Genomic DNA, 23,750 nt, shown 5'->3' on the forward strand with positions numbered 1-23,750 from the left:
AATAAGGATGACCTTTTAAATAAAATATTAATAATTGCATAAATTGGAATTATCAATTTAAAGCTGTAAATATATTTTTTTAATCTACTTACTTTCGTCGCCAAATAAATTGAATCATCAGATTTATTTAAAAATTCTTTTATTTGTGTCAATGTTAGAGGTTGTGCTTTTTTGGGTTTGTAACCTTTGGCTTGATTTTTAAGGAAAACTTTGAGGTTGTTGTGCATATTTAAATTAATGTTATGTCGCAGATTTAAAATAGTATTCAACATGGACCATATACTCCATAGAGTTGAGGGTAAATGTATTTTGGCGAGTTCATGAAAATAAACTATGAAAACATTTTCATTGAATGAATCACATTTATTTTTTTCCTTCAAGGATAAAAATTCTCTGTATCGCATCTCATATTTTTGTTTTGACTTTTCTGGAAGTAAATTTCGAATAATGAGCTGTCCTTCTTCTTCTAAATTTTTCAATATTTCTTCTTCCCCCAAATTACTATCAATGCAGTCGTCTAAGCTCATTTTTAATACGTATTAGGTTGGTGCGTATGAAATGTCGGATTCTTAAGTGATTGTATAAAACTGCATATCTTTCTTTAAAAGCTGTTTATTCAATCAAAGTATGCTCCATTCGCTTCGATACACTTCTTCCAACGAGATTTTAAAGCGTAGATGCCTGTCTTAAAAAAATTTTGGTCTTTAGAATTAATAAACTCTGATATCGATTTTTTTAGACTGTCTTCATTTTCATAGTGTTTGCCCCTTAAAAACAGCTCTAAATGCTTGAAAAAATGAAAATCGGTCGGCGAGAGATCCGGTGAATATGGTGGATGCTGCAAAACTTCATATTCCAGTTCGTTCAGTTTCGCAATTGTTTTGTGCGATGTATGCGGCCGAGCGTTGTCATGGAGCAGTAGCGGGCCATGCCGATTCACAAGCGATGGGCGTACAATTTTTAACTTATCGTGCATCTCATCAATGTACTGGCAGTACTTTTCGGCCGTAATTGTCTCCCCAGGTCGAAGGAACGAATAATGGATTACCCCAGCCGCGTTCCACCAAACTGTGAACAAAATCTTCCGTGGATGAAGCGATGGCCTTGGAGTATGGGCACAAACCTCATCCTTGTCAAGCCACCGAGCACACCTCTTTCTATTGTCATAAAGAACCCATTTTTCGTCACACGTAATGATCCGATCGAAAAATGGCTCTCGGTGAAATCGGGTTAGCAATGATGAGCATACGTTTAACCGATCCAGCTTATTTCGCTCTGTCAGTGCGTGTGGTACGCACTTGTCCATCTTCTTAACCTTGCCAATCTCAGAAAGGTGTCTCAATATCGTTGTATGGTCAACTTTCATCCTGATAGCAAGTTCCCTCGTGGATACGGCTGGATCCGCTTCCACTAGAGCCTTCAGGTCATCATTCTTCACAGACGTTTTGGGTCTTCCGCGCGGCTCATTTTGCAGTGAAAAATCGCCAGTCCGAAATTTTTCGAACCAACGCTGCACTTTCCGATCGTTAACCGTATTCTCCCCAAACGCTTGGTTTATGTTGCGTGCAGCTTTTGCAGCACTATTACCAAGTTTGTACTCATATAAGAAAATGACGCGAATGTCGGCAGAATTCATATCAGCAATAAACTCAAAAGAAATAACAAAAGGGAAGACCTTCGAGAAAACCTATTTTGCTGAAATGAGTCTCTGGCAATGGACAATACGACTATGAATGAGGTTATGCCAAAGACAAAAGTATAACGAAAACAGGGAGACAAACGTCCGCATGTAAAGAGAATCCGACATTTCATACGCACCAACCTAATATTATTAGGCGTTTAATAATAATAACAATAATAATAATAATAATTTATAAACTCCCTATTTAATTAATTAAATTTTATGTACAAAGATATTTTTTAAACTTAAACAATACTTTATATTTTTAATAGAATGTAATTTTATTTTTTATTTAATTTTATCGTAATTATTTAATTTGATTTAATTTATTATTATATGAGATTGATAAATGTAATTAATAAACTAAATAAGTCGTTGCTAAGGTTACGCCATACACAAAAAAGTTGCCGCATGTTCATAAAAGTTGAAGCATGCGTAATATTTTCTTTTGGTTGGTACAATTTCATATAATCCGCTGTTGTAGTTGTAACTCGCGGCTCTTCTCCTTTACCCACACGCTTTACTTCGTATCAGTGGTTTCCGATGACACGTGTAATTTTTATATGGTTATAAAAATGTGGCGACAATCTTTATAGTTGGAACAAATTGCGTTCTTTTAATAAAAACAACGTCGCCTTCTTTGTACGGTATTGCCTCCTTACATCGTTTATTATACTGTCGTCGATTTTCTTCCTGTATCGACAAAAGGTTTTCTTTCGCCAATGCCCTAATTTTATCGCGCTCTTCTTTAAACATTTAAATTGCTTCTTCCTCGATAGCTGTTTTAATGGCAATGTCCTCTTTCTGTTTCATCTTTACTCTAAAAAGGACTTAAATGGACTACTGCCTATGCTACGTTAGTATGTGCTGTTTAAATAGCGTTGTACTTTATCTACGTGTCGATACCACTGTTTCGGATTATCCAGCGACAACTTCGTCAACATCAGTATTAGGGTTCGGATAATCCTTCCTACTTGACCATAGCTTTCTTTCCTTTTGATATTTGGTCCCAAGCTCTTCTGCCAATTGAAATAAAAATTCTTGTCTTGATATTTCTTCACCAGTTGTTTTTTATTTATATAAAATCTGATCATTTATCCCGCCTTAGTCAAAGATATCGAAAAATACCTGTAAAGGCCATCTTTAGCATTTAAATTTTAGACTATATTTTCTGACCATTTGATCGGTTACATCTACACCGAATTTTGTACTGTTGTAAAATTTAATAATTTTCTCTGGTATACAGGTTTCACCTTTTTCAATTTCGACGGATGAATTCATTGAACTGAGTGTATATACTTTTTTATTTGGTTAGGTTTATAAATTGAAATCTTTTTTTTTTTTTTTATCTTTTGAACACACAAAACATCTTCGCCTTGATTTTGAAGATAATCCTTTTGGAGTGGAACATTTCGATATATGTAGAATGCCTTTCCGTTAGCCGAAATGGTAAATTGTCAGTATTATCTTTTGTTATAACTGTCTGATTTTACCATAACTTGTGGGTATTTTTGTAGCATTTCTTTTGCATATAAAAGATAAAATTTGCTGAATTTTTCTTTTTTTCCATTGATTTGTTTCTAAATAATGTGAGTGGTACATAATGCAAGATCAAGAAAATGAAAAAAATATTATTTGCACCACTTAGTGAATTTTTTCAGGCAATGCAATGAACTTAAAATCATGTCAACTTTGTCAACAGCACCTATATTATTATTATAGTCAATAATGCAGGTTGTTTTTTTTAGGTAATTCCGTGCGATAATCTACTCGTCGACTTTCGGTTATTTCAGCATTGTGGGCTATCAATAACATTCACGCCTCTTTTTCGTCTCGCCATTGCATTGTCAGTGAATTATTTGTAGATTGATATTCGATTTCTCGATTTCCAGATTTCCAAAGCACCAAATTTTTTTTTTTATATCAGTATCTCGACGAGCATGTATGATAAAATGTAAAGTATATTCGGTCTTGCAATCACATAAAACAAATGATTTTACTCCAAATCGACTTCTTTTAGAAGGAATGTACTATTAGAAGTAACATCTTTCTTTGTAGAATAAATAGTCTTTCATCAATACAGAGATTTTGAAATAGATAAAAAGATCTAGCGAAATTTGACTTTAGAATGTAGATTACAGGCCGTAGTTTTGTTAACGGATCATTAGGGTCTTGTGCATTAATATCATTAAAATAAATGTTATTTGTTAATTTTTCCCATTTAAATTGAGAAAAATTGCAGTGGGTTCGGCAAGGTTTTTATATTATATTATTTAAACACAATGTTTCAATATTACTTTATTCATACTCTACAAATGATATAACATTTATACTTAATAATGGAACTTTCTCTTAATACGTCCGCGCTTATTGATTGATCTTTTTCGACTAAACTATATCCCCGGATACGCTTCATATCCCTCTTTTGTTTTAACCTATTAGTCATCACTAGTCTTTGGGCGCGCATATTTGAATCTTACATTAAGAGTAGATGAAATTGTGGATTACTTTCTATTCTTTTTTAACAGTAAAGCAGCATTTTAAAAGTCTTGGAGTCTCCGTTGCCAATATAAAAACCATACCGCTCAGCAAATTTCTCGATTGAACAAGATAAGAGTCGGCCGTGAGCGCCGAACGCTCAAAAGAGCGGTTCGAGGTAGTAACGTTCAGGCAGCAAAAAAATGTAGTTAGAGACATCGAATCTTTTTGAAATTTTAACACAATATTTCTACATATATATACACATTCAAAAAATGTAAAAAAAAAAGATTAGATTTTTTCAAAATTGCAGAGTGGAACGTCCCCTTAAAAGGAGTCATACCTGTACTCCTGTTCGATGTCGCATTTAAGAATCTTTGGCATCGATCAAGATTTTTGTACCAGTCTCCTGGATATGGAGCTGCTAGTTTCGTTAGAACCGGTATTAGAACTCAGTTAACTCTGTCTACCTGCTCATTACTCCGCGGCATCCCTGTCGTAATGGTTATTTGCTCTATCCCCTCCTCCCTACAATAGGCCTCGAATTCGTTAGCTGTGAATGCCGTGCCGCGATCAGATATTATCCGACGAGGAGTTCCGAAAACTACCGATTGCTTTCTAAGTTTAAGTATGACCTCGGCACTCGTAGTGCTTCTGGTGGCGTACAGCCACACATACTTCGCGAACGCATCCACCACCATCAGAATGTGCCACTCTTTTTGGTGGAGACCAATGGTCCCAAATGGTCGATATGGTATGCATTTAGAGGAGTTTCCCCTTTCTCTATCGAATGCAAAAAACCCTCTCCTTTACCACTCTTTTGCTTCGCCAGAATGCAACTAATGCCATTCCCGATTACTTTTTTCACCCTAGCTCTCATATTTGCGAGCCAACAGTCCCGTCTTATTAAGGCCTCCGTCTTTCCGGCCGCAAAATGCCCAATTTCATGAGCTTTCCGGATTACGCTATTTTGCATTAAGGGAGGCACAACTAATTTATAATCGTTGTCAATAGCTTTGAACAAAAGACCCCCTCGCACACAATAACCGTCAACTGGCTAAACCCGAACTGATTCCAACAATTTACTGATACTCTCATCCGCCGCTTGCGCTTCCCTCAAACGTGCACTAACACTGTCCTCATCCTCTTTTAACACCATACATTCGGGCAGTGGACACCGACTCAGCGCGTCCACATGCCTCATGCTAATCCTCGATCGGTGTTCGATTGTATAATCGAACTCCTCAAGCAACAATGCCCACCTCGCTACGCGAACACATAAATCTTCTTTTCTCATGTTCAAAGCAAACGCACGACAGTCAGTTACAATCTTGAAAGGTATGCCGAGTAAATATACTCGGAACCTGCGAAGCGACCTAATTATAGCCAAACACTCCAGCTCGAACCTAGCATATTTTTCCTCCGCCGGACTCGTCTTTCCGTTCGCATAGTATACAGGGTGTAAAACACCATCGTCACTGCCCCGTTGCAGCAGTATGCTCCCGAACCCGAACTTTGACGCATCAGTATGGAGTTCCGTTTCCGTACCTACTCTATATAACCTCAAAACTGGCTTGTCCGTCAGTAATCTCCTTCAGTCTTTTAACCGCCTGCACCTGCTCATCATCAAACCGAAACTCTTGGTTGCCTTTGAGTAAGTTCGTGAGTGGCCTGGCGATCAACGAATAATGGTCGACAAATTTCCTAAAATAACCCGTAAATCCCAAAAAACATTGGACTTCCCTTACGGTTGTTGGCATTAGAAATTTAAGCACTGCATCGGTCTTGTGGTCGGACGGCCATATTGTATGATTTTCGATCACATGCCCCAGAAACTGTACTCTATTTTTTAACAACTGACATTTCTTCCAGTTGATCACCAGGCTAGCCTCGCTTGCAACCTTCAAAGCCAGTTCTAAATTTTTAATGCCAGATTCCGCGTCTAACTTTGGGATTATTACATCGTCTAGATATGTTAGTATTATTTTCTCGTTAATCAATTCTCTAAAAACTGAGTTCACGAATTTTTGAAAAACCGCCGGTGAATTACATTAGCCAAAAGGTACCTTCAAAAATTCATACTGTCCATCTGGCACAATGAATGACGTATATTTTCGACTTTCGAGTTTTATTGCGAGGTGAAATAATCCATTCTTTAGATCGATCGTGCTGTACACATTCACCCCCTTTAACGCATCCAACTGATCATCTATCAACGGCAACGGATACCGGTCTTCAAAAGTCTTTTTGTTAAGCTGTCTATAATCTACGCCCAATCGTGTTGAATCGTCCTTTTTCCGCACTAAGACGACCGGACTTGCGTAATCCGAAAGTGACCGCTGTGCAATACCGTCACGTAACCATTCTTGTATATGTTTATTCACCTCGTCACGCTCTGCCATTGACAGACGCCTTGCTCGCTGGTAAACAGGATTTTCGTCTGTTAAAATGATCGTCATCTCCACCCCCACTTCCCGTTTTTTCTCCGGCCTATAGTTTTCTACCAACGAAATCACGTTTTCTTTTATTTTTGATGCTTTTAAATGAGTTAAATCCACCCGTCCCTTCAAAACACAAACGTTTATATTAAATACGTCTGGCGACTCGCTTTCCGTTTGCTGTGCTTTGTCCGAACGCTGGATCTCTATGTGCTCGGACTCTATTAACAATTTCACGTTGTCGAGGAAATTTTTTCCTAAGATGAGGTCATGGCGCATACACGAATTAGGAACTAAATGTATTTTGGTTTCATACTCTTCTCCGTCAACCCCGATAGCAGCTGTAAAATGACCCAGTGTCCTAATCAACTCCGAATCCAAACCTCTGAAAAAGACCCATTCGTTTTCCACTCGCGGCGCTCCTATTTCAGCGAAGGCGCTTTCTCTTATTAGCGTAATTTCACTGCCCGTATCTACTAACGCAGAAATCTTTACATTATTTAACGTAACAGTTTTCTTTAAAGATTTCTTGACCGCTGTTGAACCTTCATCGACCCTCACAACCGTCACCGCTGGCGCCTTTTTGGGACATCCGGCTAAGATGTGACTGAACTCTTAGCAGTTGAAACATTTCATACCCCTCTCCCTCGATGGGCAAAATGCCGCTCGGTGTCCCCTCGCTCCGCAGTTATGACAACCTTCGTGGATCCGCTGTTGACCAGCTGATCCCTGTTGCTTTACCACACTCGTTCCCATTGGCCTTCGCCCTGCTGCCCACTCCCCTCCTCTTTCCGGCTTACTCCGTTCACGGTTCGTCTCGAACCCAATTGGCAAATGCACCTTCTCAAACGAAGTGAAAAGTTCAGATTTATCCCGGAAACTCCTGATCCTCTCTGTGTTCTGCAGAACCAAGTCTACAATTCCCTCGATCAAATGTTCAATTAGCTCTTCTTCACCAGCAGACACACGGTTCCCCAGGATCACTTTATTATGATAGTATTCACTGAAACGCTCACTGCACTTCCACTGCCGCTGCAGAAACTCTCTTTTCCTATCCGCCCAAGAAGGGAGATGACGAAACATTTTCCTTGTTTCATCAAGCAAGTCCCCATTCGACATATCCGAATACTCCGCTTTTGAGTGAAACCACTCCGCCGCTTTCCCCTTTAATCGTAATCTAAATAGCACCGTCGCTTCTCCGTCTGACAGACCGTGTATCCTTTTCAAGGCAAGAAACTGCTGTTCCCAGTGATCATAAGGTGACTCGCCGTCGTAATAGTTTAACATCTCCGCAATCGCCATCAAGCCTATTCGCGATCGGCTCTCTTCTTCGTGAAACATCGTGCAAGAATCATGTCTTCCCAAAACTCTCCTTTCAGCTGGAGCTGATACCAATTGCTGGGAGATCTCCTCCATCCCTCGCTGCAACTGTCTTATCTCAAGATGGAGCGAATTGTCTCGTTCCTCGGCGCTCGTGGTTACATCACGAGGAACAGCTCCATAATTTTGATCCCTTCCTGTGACCTCCGCACATGCTTCATCTTGTAACTCCTCTCCGGAATTTCTTGCCACTTGCACAACGCCTAATTTGAAATTCATCAGTCTTGATAACATGTTGGTTAAAAACGTGGGAAGAGGAGAATGGTTAGGCACACTCCTGAGTAAACGACAGTTCGGAGCTTACTGAATTTAAATTTAAACGTTCACGCGTTTCCACAAGAAAATATACACATACATGACCGAGTAAATACAAGTACTACTAATACATATTTTTCAGTGTTTACTTTCAATATAACAATTCAGCTTTCGTTCCAGTAGAGGGTAGAGTAAGCTTCCGTAGCCGCTCCTTGAGCTGTGTCACTGTCAAATCGTCGTACAAACTGGTATTCATTCTTCACAAACTTTCTCCTCACAGTCCACCACTACTTCAGCACCTTTTCTAATCTCGCAGTACCGGACTTTTGATATTCAGATCCCGGCTGAGCCCCCAATTTGTAGGGAAAACACTTATGTGCATCCTGTAAAGGATATCTGAATTCCATGAGAAGCCGGTACCATACAAAAGATTAAGAAATGAACACTTTAATTAACAGATAACAAAACGTTTACAAAATTGAACACACTAAAGTAAAAGAAACGTACTTCACCAGTTCCCGAAAACACTCTCGCTCAAACCAGTTCGTAAACGCCCGTTAGTTAATCGCTCTTTCCTCACACTCAATGACACCTCTGCACGCACGTATCGTTCTCGCTTTTTCTAACTCACGTTCCCTTGTTCCCCCTTTATATATCAAAACCCCCTTGTTTACGCTGCTAAGCAATTCTCCCGTGGCAACATCTCGCCAGGTAACAAGTTTGCCTCAATTTACGCTGCTAGGAAACGCTCTCCCATAGCTACAACTCAACATACTACGAACTTGCCTTCTGTTTACGCTACCAGGCAACGTACCCTTGTAGCTTCTTCACGCCGCACACGGACTCACGCATACAACTAACGCTCCTACTTCCACAATAGTTTTATCAAATAGCGGGCATAATGCTGACTGATTTAGCGCTGACGCTGACGCGAGTGATTCAAGAATTCTTTTAATAATAGAATATTAGCTTCATCGACGACAATAGTGTTATAAATAAACGTTTATGTGAAACACATACGCGTTTCTCGGCTCTATTAAATGTTTTCGCGAAACGCATGTATAAGTTCTTTGGCTAATTTGATAAATATGTGGCGTTAGTCCGCAAAGAGTTAATGTTAATGTTGTAAAATAGTGTGCAACTAGAGCGATAAGCTGCTGTCGATTTCCCACGAGAGCAAAGTTGAGCGCACGAGCGAAGCGAGTGCGCTCATTCGCTCGAGTAGGCAATCGAAAACATCGCACGAGTTGCAGATACTATTTTTTACTAGAAATGCGACGCCATACTGTCACGCAAATTTTGTGTCCAGGTGCGAAGCCACGGTGGGGGATGGGGTGCCGAAGCCCCCCTAGACCAAAACCAAAGAACTGAAAATTCAGAAAAATTAATTATGATTTATTTTCACACTTTGGTTACACATGTAATGAAATAAATTATTTGTTTTTGTTCATATAAATTGTTAAATTTTTACAATTTGAAAATGATATATTAATATTTTTGGAATCTTCTGATGAAAACGTATCTAAAATGTCAAAATCAATATTTTCTTTATTTTTGACAATAATGTCGATAGGCACTTCAACTGTTTGTTGTTTTCGTAACTTTATTAATGTGGTGCTGCTAAACTCGTTAAGTAGACGGTCTGGCTGATATCTTGTTTGCAATTTGTTGACCAATTCTTTTTTTATTACCTATGGAATCTTCAACATATCCTTTAGCCACTGAACTAGATTTTCATTCCCCGTGTCTCTTGATAGTAAGAAAATCAGCAGCTGAGTCAGCCAACAAAGTAGCTGAAGTTCTTCTAAATGAATGTCCAAGTTAGGATTCTGGATTAGCGGGGGCTAAGATACTGCTTATCCCGCATGAGTAATAAAAAATGTATAGTGAAGAGCATTACATATCGGTCTCAAAACTAATGTTGTTTTTAAACAGTCTGTATCTCACAGCTTATTGAACAGAAATGCTTCTCGTTTAATCTCGCCATAGCTAAGAGGCTCACGTCATTTTCACATAAGGGTAATGCGGATGAGATACACGCATGAAGTATTACGAATTGCATACGGCTGCTTTCACATAAGGATCTATTTATGGTATTCCTATTTAATGTACAGGGTGGGTCACTACAATTTACCATCTAGATTTACGTTATTATTATTACGCGTAGCAGACAATGTTTCACATGGGGTTGAATGGCTTTAAAAGGGGTTCATACTGATGGTACGTTTTTTTTTTTGTAGGTGGACGTGTAAAGGACATATGAAGGTCATTAATATTTTTTTTAACGAAATCATACATTTTTTATTGCATCATTTGATGCTCTTTCATATTATTTACAAAAAAGTATTAACCTATTTATGTAAAAAAATTATTACTTTAGGAGATATTTTATTTTTATATCTATTTACAAAAAATGTTCAATGTTGCGACCATTTGCATCAGAACATTTTTTGAATCGAGAAATTAATGACTCATTAACGTTTCTTAATGTATCTGATGTTATTTTCTTGCATTCATTGACGATACGATCCCTCATATCGGCCATTGTAGTCGGAGGCTTAGCGTAAACTTTATTTTTTAAGTAGCCTCATAAGAAAATGTCGAGGGGCTTAGATCTGGTAATCTAGATTTAATGTATCCCTTGCTATTCTTGAATAATGAACAGGGCAACCATGCTATTGTATCCACATTATTTGTCGTGTAGGCAATGGTAAATCTTCTAAAAATGTCCATAGAGAATGTTTGATAAAAAATTTGCATATTTTAGTCCGGTAAGTGATCCTTTGATAAAATATGGACCAATAAGTTTATAGCCGAGTATGCCCATCAAAACATTTAAACTCCATCCAGTTGATTATCCATTTGTTTAAACCAATGAGGATTTTCCGTTGACCAATAATGGGCATTTTTTGAATTCATTGATCCATTTTTCGTAAACGTTGCTTCGTCCGTAAACATTACATTGATGAAAAAGTTTTCTTTTTGAGTGAGAGCCCAATTACAAAATTCTACACGTTGATAACAGTCATTTGCGGTCAGTTCTTGAACCTTTGGTATATAATTCCAGCTTGTCTTTCGATTTCGCGAGAGCTAATGGATGGATTTATCGTAACTGCGGCTAACACTGCAATTTCGTTTTCTGCATTTGTTATTGTTTTATTACGAATTGCCTTTTTGCGTACTAATTGCCCTGTCTGGTGAAATGTTTTAAAAATATTATCAAAGGTACGACGTGATGGAGTATTTCGTTGAGGAAATCTATTTGCGTATAATCTTTATGCATGTTTAGCACTTTTCTCAGCTTCTAAATAAATTAATAAAATGTCTATCTTTTCTCCTTTAGAATACTTAATGATAAAGTAATAAATCACCGTATTGCCGTATTCACCGAATCAGAGATGTAACAGAGACTAAATTTCATAATAAGCAGAAGAGCAAGAATTATCAATGTAAAAATTTACATTTTCTGTGTTGATAATGTTTGCTCTTCTACTACATCATCACATTAAATTCATAATTTTGACTTACAGTAACGATTTCTTAACAAATTAAATCTATCCCTTAGCTCTGGCAACTCTCATAAAAAAAATTAAAATATCTCCTAAAGTAATAATTTTTTTACATAAATAGGTTAATACTTTTTTGTAAATAATATGAAAGAGCATCAGATGATGCAATAAAAAATATATGATTCCGTTAAAAAAAATATTAATGACCTTCATATGTCATTGACACGTCCACCTAAAAGAAAAAAAGTACAATCAGTATGAGCCCCTTTTAAAGTCATTCAACTCCATGTGAAACATTGTCTGCTACGCGTAATAATAATAACGTAAATCAAGATGGTAAAATGTGGTGACTCATCCTGTATACTGAATTCCTGTATATATATAATATTATCCATTTCTGAAATAGATGCGATGAGTTACTGTAGTCACGAAGTAGCCAAAGGGTGTTTAACTGAAGTTTTATTTGTGTATAAAATTCGGTACTAATTGTAAGTACCGTGTATCTAAACGCGGTCCTCTTATTAGAGAATTTGAGATTTATTCCATTCCGTTGCCTCAGATAGATCTTTTGTTCTAAGCATTCCCAACACTTCCTAAGCAATGATAACGTTCTAGTTTTCGGTCACGTACAATTCTAGAGGATTGGCTACAGAACATCGGGCGGGCTCTTTGTTGCCACCTTGAAATCGTAACATCCACAGTACTTAACCGCGAGTTGCCTTTCAGAAATTGACGCTTAAGTCATTGCTAGATCCTAGTATCTGATAACAAAATTTAGTTACTAGCAGCTATTATTGTCTATATTATACCTTCTGATGGTTTCTACGCAAACAATTACGTCAGCAATGATACATTGTATTGCCTTTTAAAGTTAGTATCAATTTATGATTTATACTCTCTGTTCTGACCAAAAGATTCTTCAATGAAAATTCCTCTGATCATTACTTATACGCTATGAAGTGGAGAATAAAGGATTAGATTAAGGTGTAAAATAAAACACATGGTTGAGCCAAACAAAGAAACAATGCCTTTTTTATTGGCTCGTCAGGGAAAAGCCTTGCGGCATAAAAACCCTGGATGTATTTTAATTGTAACAAGAAAGTCTACCACGTGGTGTAACCACGTGGGAAAAATATCGTTGATAGAAATTATAATAATGGAAAGATCTCACCTCTCGCTCTCCTGAATTATAGCAATCACGACCTTAAGGGTTGTGATGTCGAATAGGCTTGCCTTCACAAGACTTAAAGATTAAGGTGATCTTTCGTTGTCCTTTGTGAATTCTTAAAGCCCTTTGTCCACTGTGGCCTCTATAATCCGTGAAGATGTGTATTCGTAAGCGTCCGGTGAAGAAATAGGAAGAATATCCCTTTGTACCGTCCCAGCAGGGCGTACGCACTAGCGGATGGAGAAGTGGGGAGGCGAGAGGTGGGGGTAGCTAGAGGGGCGCTTCGGTAGCTACTGGTGGTTGATCGATGCTCACGATGAGTATCGATCTAGAATTTTGATGGAGGTGGACGCGCGCGAAATTTGAATACTGCTAATTACCGTATGATCCTTTTGGATCGTACACTCTCATCATTTCACTGTTGTACATTTAATGAGCCTTTTTCTTGGGAATATTAAAAAAATATCCGCAAGGGGCAGCACCAGTGGGGGGTACATATGTTTTGAATTCTCTATTGACAACAACGTTAAACATATAGAATTATTATGGAATTAACGGAAAATGATGTACCTGGGGTGAAATTGAAATTTGCAAAAGTGCAAGATCATCTTGTCAGGGACTTAAAACGATGGCTTGCATGTCGTGGCTTAGCCGTGTCAAGTAATAAAAATGTCCTAGTTCAAAGGTTAGTTGGTTCATAAATTTTATCGTATATGTCATTGTGTTGTTAAACAACAATTTAAAATTTTTATTATTTTAAATAAATTTTGTAGTTTTTTTTTTGTATATTTAAGTATCGAAGAATGCATTGTAAATTGTAATAATAAAAAAATTTTCATTGGAATTGATGGTGGTAAATGTCTAGCGGATAAACAGCAACGCATGAAATTACTCAATCAAACTCTACCAAGTTCCACATCCTGCACTTTTCCTACTACAAACTGTGCAAATTTTTCATACCAAGCTATCCCTCGTTCTTTTTACTATGCTATTATGTATAATTATATCACTACTTTATAACAAATGCATATCCACGTCTGTTTATCATCGGTCGATCCACTTCTGTATCACTACGTTGATATCATCTTATTCTCGTTATAAAAAAATTCCTTTGGATGTTCAAATATCAGATCCTTTTTTTTAATTAAAACTGTATTCATCCTACAGACATTATGTTTCGTGTCTTATGCAATAAATAAATCTTCACGATGATTTCGCTACTCTTTGTTTCCTTTTGATGTTTGTAATTTACATATTTGTTCAATCCTACTACATACTCAAATGGCGTTAAATTTACATATTTCCGGGAAGGTATAGATATTGAGTTTTAAGTTCGAACTAGAAACCTTGGCTGTTTCTAAGGATCCTTATGCAAGTTGTATTGACAGTTGAATTTCATATATGATTTCTGTTCGCATCGATTTCAGTATGGCTTTATATTTGCGATTCTTCCGAGTTTGTCATATGATACTATCGTTGAAACACATACTTTTTTCTTACTTTGATGCAAATTCCTTTGATAACGATTTGTTGATATTAAGGCGCAATACTAGTGTAACCGTTAAAAAAAAGTGATTTTTCTGAATTTTTTTTTTTAAAAAGCTACTGCATTGAATGTTTTAATTTTTTACCACTAGATCACCCAAGCAAGTCATTTTGACTTATTAATAATTTTCGTTATCTCCCCCTTCCCTTCATTTCCGATATATATTTTTTAATATCAAAATTACTAAAAGAAGTCATTTTGACTGCTTGGGAAATTTTAAATAATCAAGTGATTCTTATTATTAAATTGAGTTATTTGTGATCTGGAAAGTAGGGTATGAATTTTTTAGAAAATCTATAGCCGGAAATGTTCAAACAAATTTTACGATTTATTTTAACAAAAATAAACGATTTAGTTTTGACAAAAGAACCGAAAGATGTAGGCGTCTACAAACAAATAAACTTGCTTTTGTTTCGGAAATATGGATAAGTTCATTGAAAACAGTCAAGCTTGCTATCTGTTTTTTCTTTTGTATTGAGAAAATATTCAGTGAGTTCGGCACGTTTTATATTTTAATAATTGCAACAGCGTTACAATTTTTCTTTAATTATACTTTATAAATGATATAAAATAATATAATTAACAATATTCTATTATGTTTTTTCTCATTATACATCCGCGCTTATCGACTGACTACAACGGATACGCTTCGTATACCTCTATTGTTTTAATCTATTAGCCATATATCTATTATATCTTTGGGCGCGTTTATTTAAATCTTAAATTAGGAATACAAGAAATTAGGGATTATTGTCTATCCTAGGGGTGAGCAACCTTTTTTTAGCAACAAGCCTATCCAAATTTTGAACTTTTCTGGCGGGCCAAAATCACACTTCTTAATATTATTTAAAATTGTATTCATATTATAAACATTAGATTACAAAAACACGAAATGTGAAAAAAAAAAACAGATTACATGCAAAAAATAAGACAAGAATAAAAAACCAATATATATATATATATACTTGAAGATTTTAATGCGAAATTTGACACTCTTTCTTAACCACAATTTGATCAATGTTGGTCGGTATCCTTGAAACAGCTACACGAACGCAGCTTTCCAATCGTGTATCAGCCAGTCTCGATCGATAGTCATTTTTAATTATTTTCATAGTGGAAAATAATTGTTCGCAAATATACGTACTTCTGAACAGAGTCATCATTTGTTTGGCATTTTTCGTCAAAAAAAGGAAATTTTTCGGGATTTACATAAGATTTGTACAAATGCTTGATGTTTACTGATAAAGATACATTTTTCATATCGGTATTACTCTGCATGTCAATTAATTTCATTTGAAAATCTTCGGAGACTGTGTCCACTTCGATATTAAATGACGAGGAAAACATATTTAAGAAAGTCATTGTCTTGTCATCTTTAAATATTTGGAATCGTGATTGAAATTCGTTGAATAAAGCTTAAACCTATTTGTTTTGCATATTTTTGAAAAAATGACACGTTTTCTTTTTCTAAATTTGGAAAATGCGACACATTATTTTTCAAGAAAAGCTGTTTCCACAATTTTAATTTGCGATCAAAACCCATAATTTTATCATGTAAATTGTGAATAAATTGTCCTTTGCCTTGAAGTTCCACGTCGAGAAAATAATAATAGGGGATAAGCTAATTTTTTGATATGTCGTTCTTCTTGATCTTTCGGTTAGAACCTGCACTTCTTGGCTGGCCGTAGGTCTTGCGTTTACTAGTGCGCATCCTACCTGTACAGGTAATAATCCTAGATTTTAAAAGAATGTTGTGAAGCCTAATTTTCTATTTATTGACTGTAAATAGATTTATCAAACATAAATTTTTTATTGTCATGCACTTTTCTCATTGCTAAATATCTGCCATATGTATCGTGTATCTTGGAATTCATGTCATTTTAATATTATGTTATTTAAGTATACAGAAACCTAAAATTAATTTCCAAGTTTTTATTCGCTGCTTAAACCTAGAATAAGAACGATAAACTTATGAAAAGTATTGCAGTATGTTGCTGTAGTTAGAGAGAGACAGTTCAGAGTGCAAGAGAGATAGACAGCCACGGTGACGCAACTGGCAAGTTTACAAGATGATGTTCAGTCCCACAAATCTTTTGTAGACGATAAGCTTTATATTTGCTATTTTTCATAATATTCAATTTCTGTGAAACAGATCCTGCGATAAGCCTATGAAATAAAATATCATAGAATATTTTTTTTTTGTTTGTTTTGTTTGTTTAACAGGTAGTGAGAAATGCATTTAAGCAGACTTGCTCCTTGAATCGTTCAAAGAAGGAGCAAGTACTGTGGGACTCTGGTCGAGACCAACTACCCACTAAAACTCACTACCCACGGCTTTATTTCGTGCTGCCGATTTCGGATGTAAGGGTGCACGTTGCCCTAATAAAATATCATGAAATACGAAAGGCAGCAAATATAAGGTATTGTTTACCTAAATATTAGGAAATTCCAAAGAGCCATAAATTCCCAAACTATCTCAATGATCAAAGAAACATATGGTGCGATGAATAAACCTTTTTACATTGTTGGGTCTTTTAAACTGTTATATAATACTATGCAAATATAAGGTAACACAGAAAGAAAGAAAATTCCTCATAGAGAACATTCGTTAGGTTAACTCTTACTACAATCCTTTCCCTGAAACATAGGATTTCTTATTTAACTACCAAAATATTCATTACAAATAATTTATATGGCAAAACAACTTTTGGCGGGTCAGCTATCTAATATATAAATTTCTCGCTTCACAGTGTAGGTAGCCAAACTTCTCCGAAGAGAGTTGACCGATTTTTATGAAATTTTGTGTGTATATTCTTTAGGTCTGAGAATAGGACGTAAACTACTTTTCATACCCCTAAGTGATAAGGGTGATTCACCCCAGAAATTTTTTTTTTTTTAGACAAAATTTTTTATTTTTATTTTTTTTATGATTTAGCATTAAAAAATACATAGAACCTTAAATTTTCACCCTTCTAAAACCAACCCCTATTTTTTAATAGTGATACTAGTACTTTAATAATTTTCAACCCTTGGTGGTCAAAAACTGATGTTTGAAAATGAATTTATTATTTATGGCCCTTTGGAATTTCTTAATCTTTACGTAAACAATACCTTATATCTGCTGCTTATCGTATTTCATGATATTTTATTTCATAGGCTTATCGTTGGATCTGTTTCACAGAAATTGAATATTATAAAAAATAATAAATATAAAGTTTATCGTCTACAAAAGATTTGGTACTGGAAATTTGGTACGACGAAAGATTTGATACCGAACGCACGACTTTACAGTCTGACGTGGCCTTACAAATTTAGATATATCTCCGAAAATATTTATCGGATTAGCTTTAAATCTTCAGAGAATATACTTAAATATATGTACATTCTGAAAATGCAAAAAAAAAAAATCGATTTTTTGAGTATTATAACTGCGTTTCACCCCTTAAGTGACATCTTTAGTAGACGCTGTGTGACACTTACGCCATCTATATTATTTTGCGTTATTTTTAAAAACACCAGAACTATTGAATACTTTTTTAAAAAATATGATAACTCAAGAAAAAGGATTATTATCATACCTACCATAAAAGCAAACTTTTAAAGGAATATTGGCATTTTTCCTTTTTTACAGCATAATGAATAGAAAAATCATGAAATAAATTTTAGGACAAAGACAGTTTTTTTTTTGTAGAGTTGTGTTATCAATTTGAGAATCACTCGATTCCCCGATGTCACTGCCAGAACCGTAATCTTATCATCTACGTTTTTCTTTAGTTTGCAACCAGTCGGATTGAGCTCGTGACTTTTTTTTCATAATAATGATTTCTGCAAAAAATAATACGAATGAATAATTGTAAACACTGCCAATAAATCTAACTGTTATCATTTTTGTTATAAACACATTATATATATATAACAGTAAAACAATTAATAATGTGATAAAAGCAAAAATAGGCGATACGTCATAATTTCACTTAAGTAACGAATCTTGTCGAATGGAATTTGTCAAGTGTAATTGGCCAATACGTTGGCTCGCCTGTAGTGAGGACATTAAGGTGTAATTTTTTTATGACCTGTTCAAGGATTCTTCCTCTAGGTGAGATTTTTTGTTGAGCTCCATAAACCATGTTTAGCGTTAAAATCCCTGCCAACTAGAAATTTATTTTTTAGGGATTTAAAAACTCAGTGTAGTCTTCCGAAGTTAACTTGTGGTTAGGAGGACAATAGACAGCAGAGGAAGGACCGTTATTAGTTATAATGGTTACCGTAGTCGCTTGCAATTTTACTTGGCACCAGTAACTATGAAAGTTATGCTTGATATTATCTTTGATAATTACTGCTGAACCGCCGTGGCCTTTGCCAGACGGGTGCTTTGTTTCGTAAACTCTATAGTGAGAAATCTTTATAAAGTACTTATGTGTTAAGGGTTCATTCTGGTTTATACGCCGAAAAAAAAGGCTATTTTCACGATTTTTTTTTAGGCTTTGTAGGATACATATACATATGAAAGTTGTTGGGTATGATAAATACACTCTAGAAGTACAAGAAAAAATTTTTTTTATTGTTTTTAACGTTTTTTGACATCCAAAATGGCTGACAAACGTGAACCCTTCAAAAAAAGGTATGCTGTTGGCGGGCATCGAAATTTGAGAACGGGTGATCTAAAACAAAGAAATTAAACGGTTTTAAATTCAGTATGACAATGGCTATCGGGTATGCAAAAACTATCAATTTTTATGAAAACAAAACAAGATGACGACCATTTTTCGAAAAAGAAAAAAATCGTTAATTTTTTTCGCAGTTTTTTGTGAAAAAAAAAATAGTAAAAATTAATATTTTGACTTGGTTGAGGCATGCGAGATAGCTATTCATGTGTAGAGTATGTGGTTAAAATTTCAGAAGGATCGGTTAAATAGTTTCGGAGATATCATGCCCGCCAACCGGAAAAACGTTGTTTCGAGAAAAACGCGTTTAAAGTTTCTTTTAACAAATTTTTAAAAAGTCTGACTTTACCTTATTCTGCGATGCCTGCACCATACAGTATGCCTTCTGCTTCTTCAGAATACTCATTTTTTTCCACTCTAGCCTTTTTTCGTTATGTCCTGGCCTCTATCAAAGCTTCTCCGCTCAAACAATTGGCTGAGCGCACGCGCGTGTTGCCGCGGTTACTAGCGTAATTAACTGCGATAGGGCCAAGTTTTATCTCCAAAACGTGCATTATTTTCAGTATTAGATCAAAACCTTCGTTTAATATACAAGCTGCCAATTTAAAAGCTATTTGAACAATTTTTTTTACCATTAAATAGGTGTTTAGACACCATAGCCCAAACGCATTTGTTGAAGCACTCATTATTATTTTAAATGTTTGGCCACCTAAACATCTTTCAAGTATTTCTGTTTTTGTCAGGTTAATATCAACCATTTGTTTTTTGCTGCTATATTCATGCAGAGACATTTCCACTTACACCATCGCAGATGGTTTGTCTCCTCTATCTGTAATATCTCTATGTGTTTGAGTCGCAAAATAATATACTTAGACTGCTCGGATCGTTCTAAAATTTTTGTATGATAATTCTACATATGTCTACTTTCGAAAAATGCAAAAAAAAAAAAATTATTTTTTTCAAAATGATAAACAAGAATGAACCCTCAAGTGAGTTTCTGAGATGAGAGTTACGTATATTTCGTTGATTTGTAAAAATATTTTTAATTCCTGAGTTCTTTGGTGGAGTCTATTGACGCTCCAGATTGCTATCCTTAGCTCCTTAGCCATTTTTATTATTAATCATAGCTAACATGTTTGTTAATAGTTGTATCAGTGTGTTAATTTGTTGTGATTGTTGCTGTAATTGCTTAGTTTTCTTTACGAGCATGCTTGTTATAACTTATGTATTTTTAGCTGATTGTATGATTAGTTGTTATCTATCAGAACTCTACTAGAACTCGAAAGAAAATCGAACTAAAGGCCTAATGTGGACGATATGTATGTGTGTGTGTGTTTATGAAATGAAGCGAGCAAAAATTAAACGAATGATGCAAAAAAGAAATATATCGAAAAGGATGTTTAATTAGGATATTTATGATTGAAAGAAAGAAAGTGTGCCCGTTGCGATAGAATGTGTGTGTCTAGGATAAGTAGATTCCATATGAGTTTTAGAGAATTAGGACTATTTGATGTAAGGAAATAAGAAAGAAAATGCATGCATGATGTATGCCTATTGAAAGAAGAAAGAGGGAACTTGCATATCAAATATATTTAATACTGAACAATAATTAAGCCATTATTTTTCTAGTTGTGACTTATTTTGAAGTAAATAATAAACTACAACACCAATTCTTAGTAATTGTTTCTTATTGTAATCATCATGATACTATATCAATACATGTTTTCATTAAAATAATAACACACACAGATTTCGTTCAAAGTATTTCTAAAAACGATAGCAAAATTTATTATTTATCGGATGGAGTTCTATAAAAATTAAAAATTTTTTTAATTTTCCTTAATTTGTATCACCATAAGAGTGACTTTAGAATACTAGCTGAATGTCACTTTTTTGCGACTGCTCATGGGAAATAACTATGTGACGGTAGAGAGAGTACGATAAAAAGTACAGTAGCAAGAGAAAGTCTGCAACTACCTGCAGATAAACAAATAACGTCTTATGAGTTATCTGAGTGGGCTTTAATTCCGAATATTATTTCCAACATAACGGTAAAGTTTCCGTCAATTGAAAACTATAATAAAGATACAAATGATTTAGTTGACCAATTTTTAAAAACAAAAACCATTGCAGGAACTAGACCATGTCGGTCTTTATAGCTTTCTTCAAGCTATTGTTAACCGTTCGGTTGGACTTTTTAACATAATGAAATACTGTCCTAGACATCTCAACTTCTGTGGTGACTAATCTACCTTTGAATAAGAGATGTCTTCTGTGGGTTCTGAACAAAATGGGTTATCTGGGCTACATATTCCTAACAAATATTCTTTGTCCTCTTGTGTAACTGTTTTTCTTCCCCTCAACGATATTTCTTATAAGTGACAGTTAAAAGAGTCCCACAGATTTAAGCCCCAGTCTGCAAGTACCAAGACAAAGGGTGATATTCGATCCCTTTTCAGTGGGTTTTTCTTTATTCTCCAAATGCGCCTCACTCCCTCTATTACCAATGTTAGCCTCATCGTTGCATCTATATGGTTTAACGTTAGTGTGGATAATTCTGTGGCTGTCCCTTTTGCAATTGAGTAAAAGTCATCAGGTGGGTTTTTCTCCTGAGGCCTAATAGCATTTGTCTCTACACCAAATTGGCTCACGAAATCCTGATCTTGATACCAAGAAGTGTATTTCGAATAGTATTTGTCGTAGAAAAAAGTATTTTCTAAGTTTAAGTTGATACCTATTGCGGCCAAGAAACGTCTATTTATTTCGACAGCGCTTAATAAATTGTCTACGTTACTCCCCGCATAAATAGTAGTAGAGTCATCACTAGATCTCAAACACCTGTTCTGCATGTGGTTGTCATCTCATCCATAACCTGAAGCGAGGAGACCTAAAGTTGTGGACCCTGCGTTGAGCATGCCTATTAACATGCCTGGATTTGCGGTTAGGTAATTTTCATCATCTATTTAAGGTCGTGCTTTGTTCAGCCATTCTTGTGTCTTGGGATTGAATCTATTTATGTCGTTAGTTAGGTAGTCAATTCTGTTGTAAGTGGTCGGTGACTCAGCTATAGGACCTGGGCCCATCTGATTCCTTTTTATTGCCATTATGAAGTTACCACTTAGTGCAAGTAATGAAAATAGCTCTTCATATTCACTTGGAGGTGGGAGGTCAAGATGTTGACGAACCTTCTTATTGAAGAATGTTTTATGCATAACCCCAAAGGCAGCAGGTGACAAGCACTCATTCCATTTAGTTGCATCCTCTATACCTTGTATTTCTATCAGGGTAGAATGGTTGGGTAGTACAACTTTCCCAAAGTGTTTTATTATCTTTGCCTTTTTCTCTTAACCATGAATTCAAATAGTAGAACCCTTCTATTGATTTGCCAAGTTCAAGATGAAATTCTTCAATGATATACAAGAACATTCTAAGAATCATGTTTGCAGAAGCAATAGCTCTTCTATTCAATTTACCTCTTTCCTTGTGTTTTATATATGAGGCAAATGACCTTGCACTGTCCCTTATTCTGTCCCTTGCAACATCACCCTTAAAAACCCGACCCACTAATTTCCTATGTATTGTCTCCTTTGGTATCCTTTGTTTTGTATACTTATCATATTTGTGTATCAACTTTCTACTTTCCTCTATTACCCTCATTTCGATTGTTGATTTTGATAGACAGTCAAAAAAAGCCTTAACCCACTAAAAACAACTTAGAGTTCCACAGCCTAGGTTTGTCTTGAAAAATTCATGCATTATTTTATACGTCACGCTAGCAGTGATGCTTTGGTGGGTAAGACAGTCTAGAGTTTGCCTTCCCTTAGTAAGAATATCAGCATTCAAATGCAAAGCTCTTTCTACCACTTTATTAACACTCTGATCTATCAAAGCCACATTACTTTTTAAGAAAGACATTGACATGCTTTTCATGTAGGACTGCTTCAGAAGGACTGAAGTTTCCATGTGTGGCACCAGTGGGGAATTCTTTGTCCTCATCTTCCTATTGCATTCTTTTTATCATATATATTTACCTACCTTCAATTCTCTATTTGACTTTATTAAGTTGTATGAATAAGCTCTTAATACAGTCTCTTCTACTTTTGGACCCTGAGATGCATAACCATGTGGGGAAGTATTTGTGTAAATGTATAGCCTACTTATCATTCCGAAGTGGTTTGTTATGTTGTCATTGTGTGTCTCAACCTCTGCAGAAGCTAGATTTTGCAAGTCTTTTTTCAGTAGGGATGCTACTAATAAACTGTTGTTTAGGGACTTAAAGGAGATGGATAGTTCTAAATCCATGATCGTCTGTTTTTAAAGCAATGAGAGAAAAGAAAAGGGTCTGTTGATACTACAGCAGTGTTCTACATGCTGGTGGATACTACAGCATTTGCATGATGTTATACCAAGCAATGATGAGTGTTTGTTTGTTAGAAATTATTCTAATTTGGAGCAATACACTATTTGTAAATTATTCTAATTTGGAACAATACACTATTTGTAAATTATTTAAGTGGTTAATAAAATTTAAATAAATTCTTAAAGATTTTTACACACACACACACACTTGAAATTTGACCAATTGTGCACTGCAATCTTTTTGTAAATATAATTTTCGTTAGTATATGGTG

General features: G+C 35.5%; 2 protein-coding genes and 1 pseudogene across 2 annotated transcripts in view; 1 reads left to right on the forward strand and 2 right to left on the reverse strand.

The window, feature by feature from the left end:
- The window catches only part of LOC107072268 (uncharacterized), a 497,052-nt gene that overhangs the window by 184,157 nt on the left and 289,145 nt on the right, over positions 1 to 23,750 (forward strand). The gene's annotated exons all lie outside the window — the stretch shown is intronic.
- On the reverse strand, positions 577 to 1,636 carry LOC149031440 (histone-lysine N-methyltransferase SETMAR pseudogene; annotated as a pseudogene).
- Positions 5,713 to 8,211, reverse strand: LOC107072265 (uncharacterized). Its single transcript, XM_015332045.2, has 3 exons — positions 7,236 to 8,211; positions 6,389 to 7,193; positions 5,713 to 6,163 (listed from the first exon to the last, which is right to left on the reverse strand). The coding sequence occupies exons 1-3, from the start codon at positions 8,209 to 8,211 to the stop codon at positions 5,713 to 5,715; spliced, it is 2,232 nt and encodes a 743-aa protein (XP_015187531.2).

This window comes from Polistes dominula, unplaced genomic scaffold, assembly GCF_049000335.1.
Source record: "Polistes dominula isolate Pdom_NZ unplaced genomic scaffold, Pdom_raw_medaka contig_21, whole genome shotgun sequence".
NCBI classification, from domain to species: Eukaryota; Metazoa; Arthropoda; class Insecta; order Hymenoptera; family Vespidae; genus Polistes; species Polistes dominula.

Bases quoted from the DNA above. Each gene is read 5' to 3' on its own strand.
- LOC107072265 (XM_015332045.2), bottom strand. From the start codon at position 8,211: ATGTTATCAAGACTGATGAATTTCAAATTAGGCGTTGTGCAAGTGGCA. The intron at 7,194-7,235 runs GTATGAAATGTT...GTCACATCTTAG, and splicing joins TTGCCCATCGAGGGAGAGGG to CCGGATGTCCCAAAAAGGCG. The intron at 6,164-6,388 runs GTATCCGTTGCC...CTCAGTTTTTAG, and splicing joins AAAAAGACTTTTGAAGACCG to AGAATTGATTAACGAGAAAA.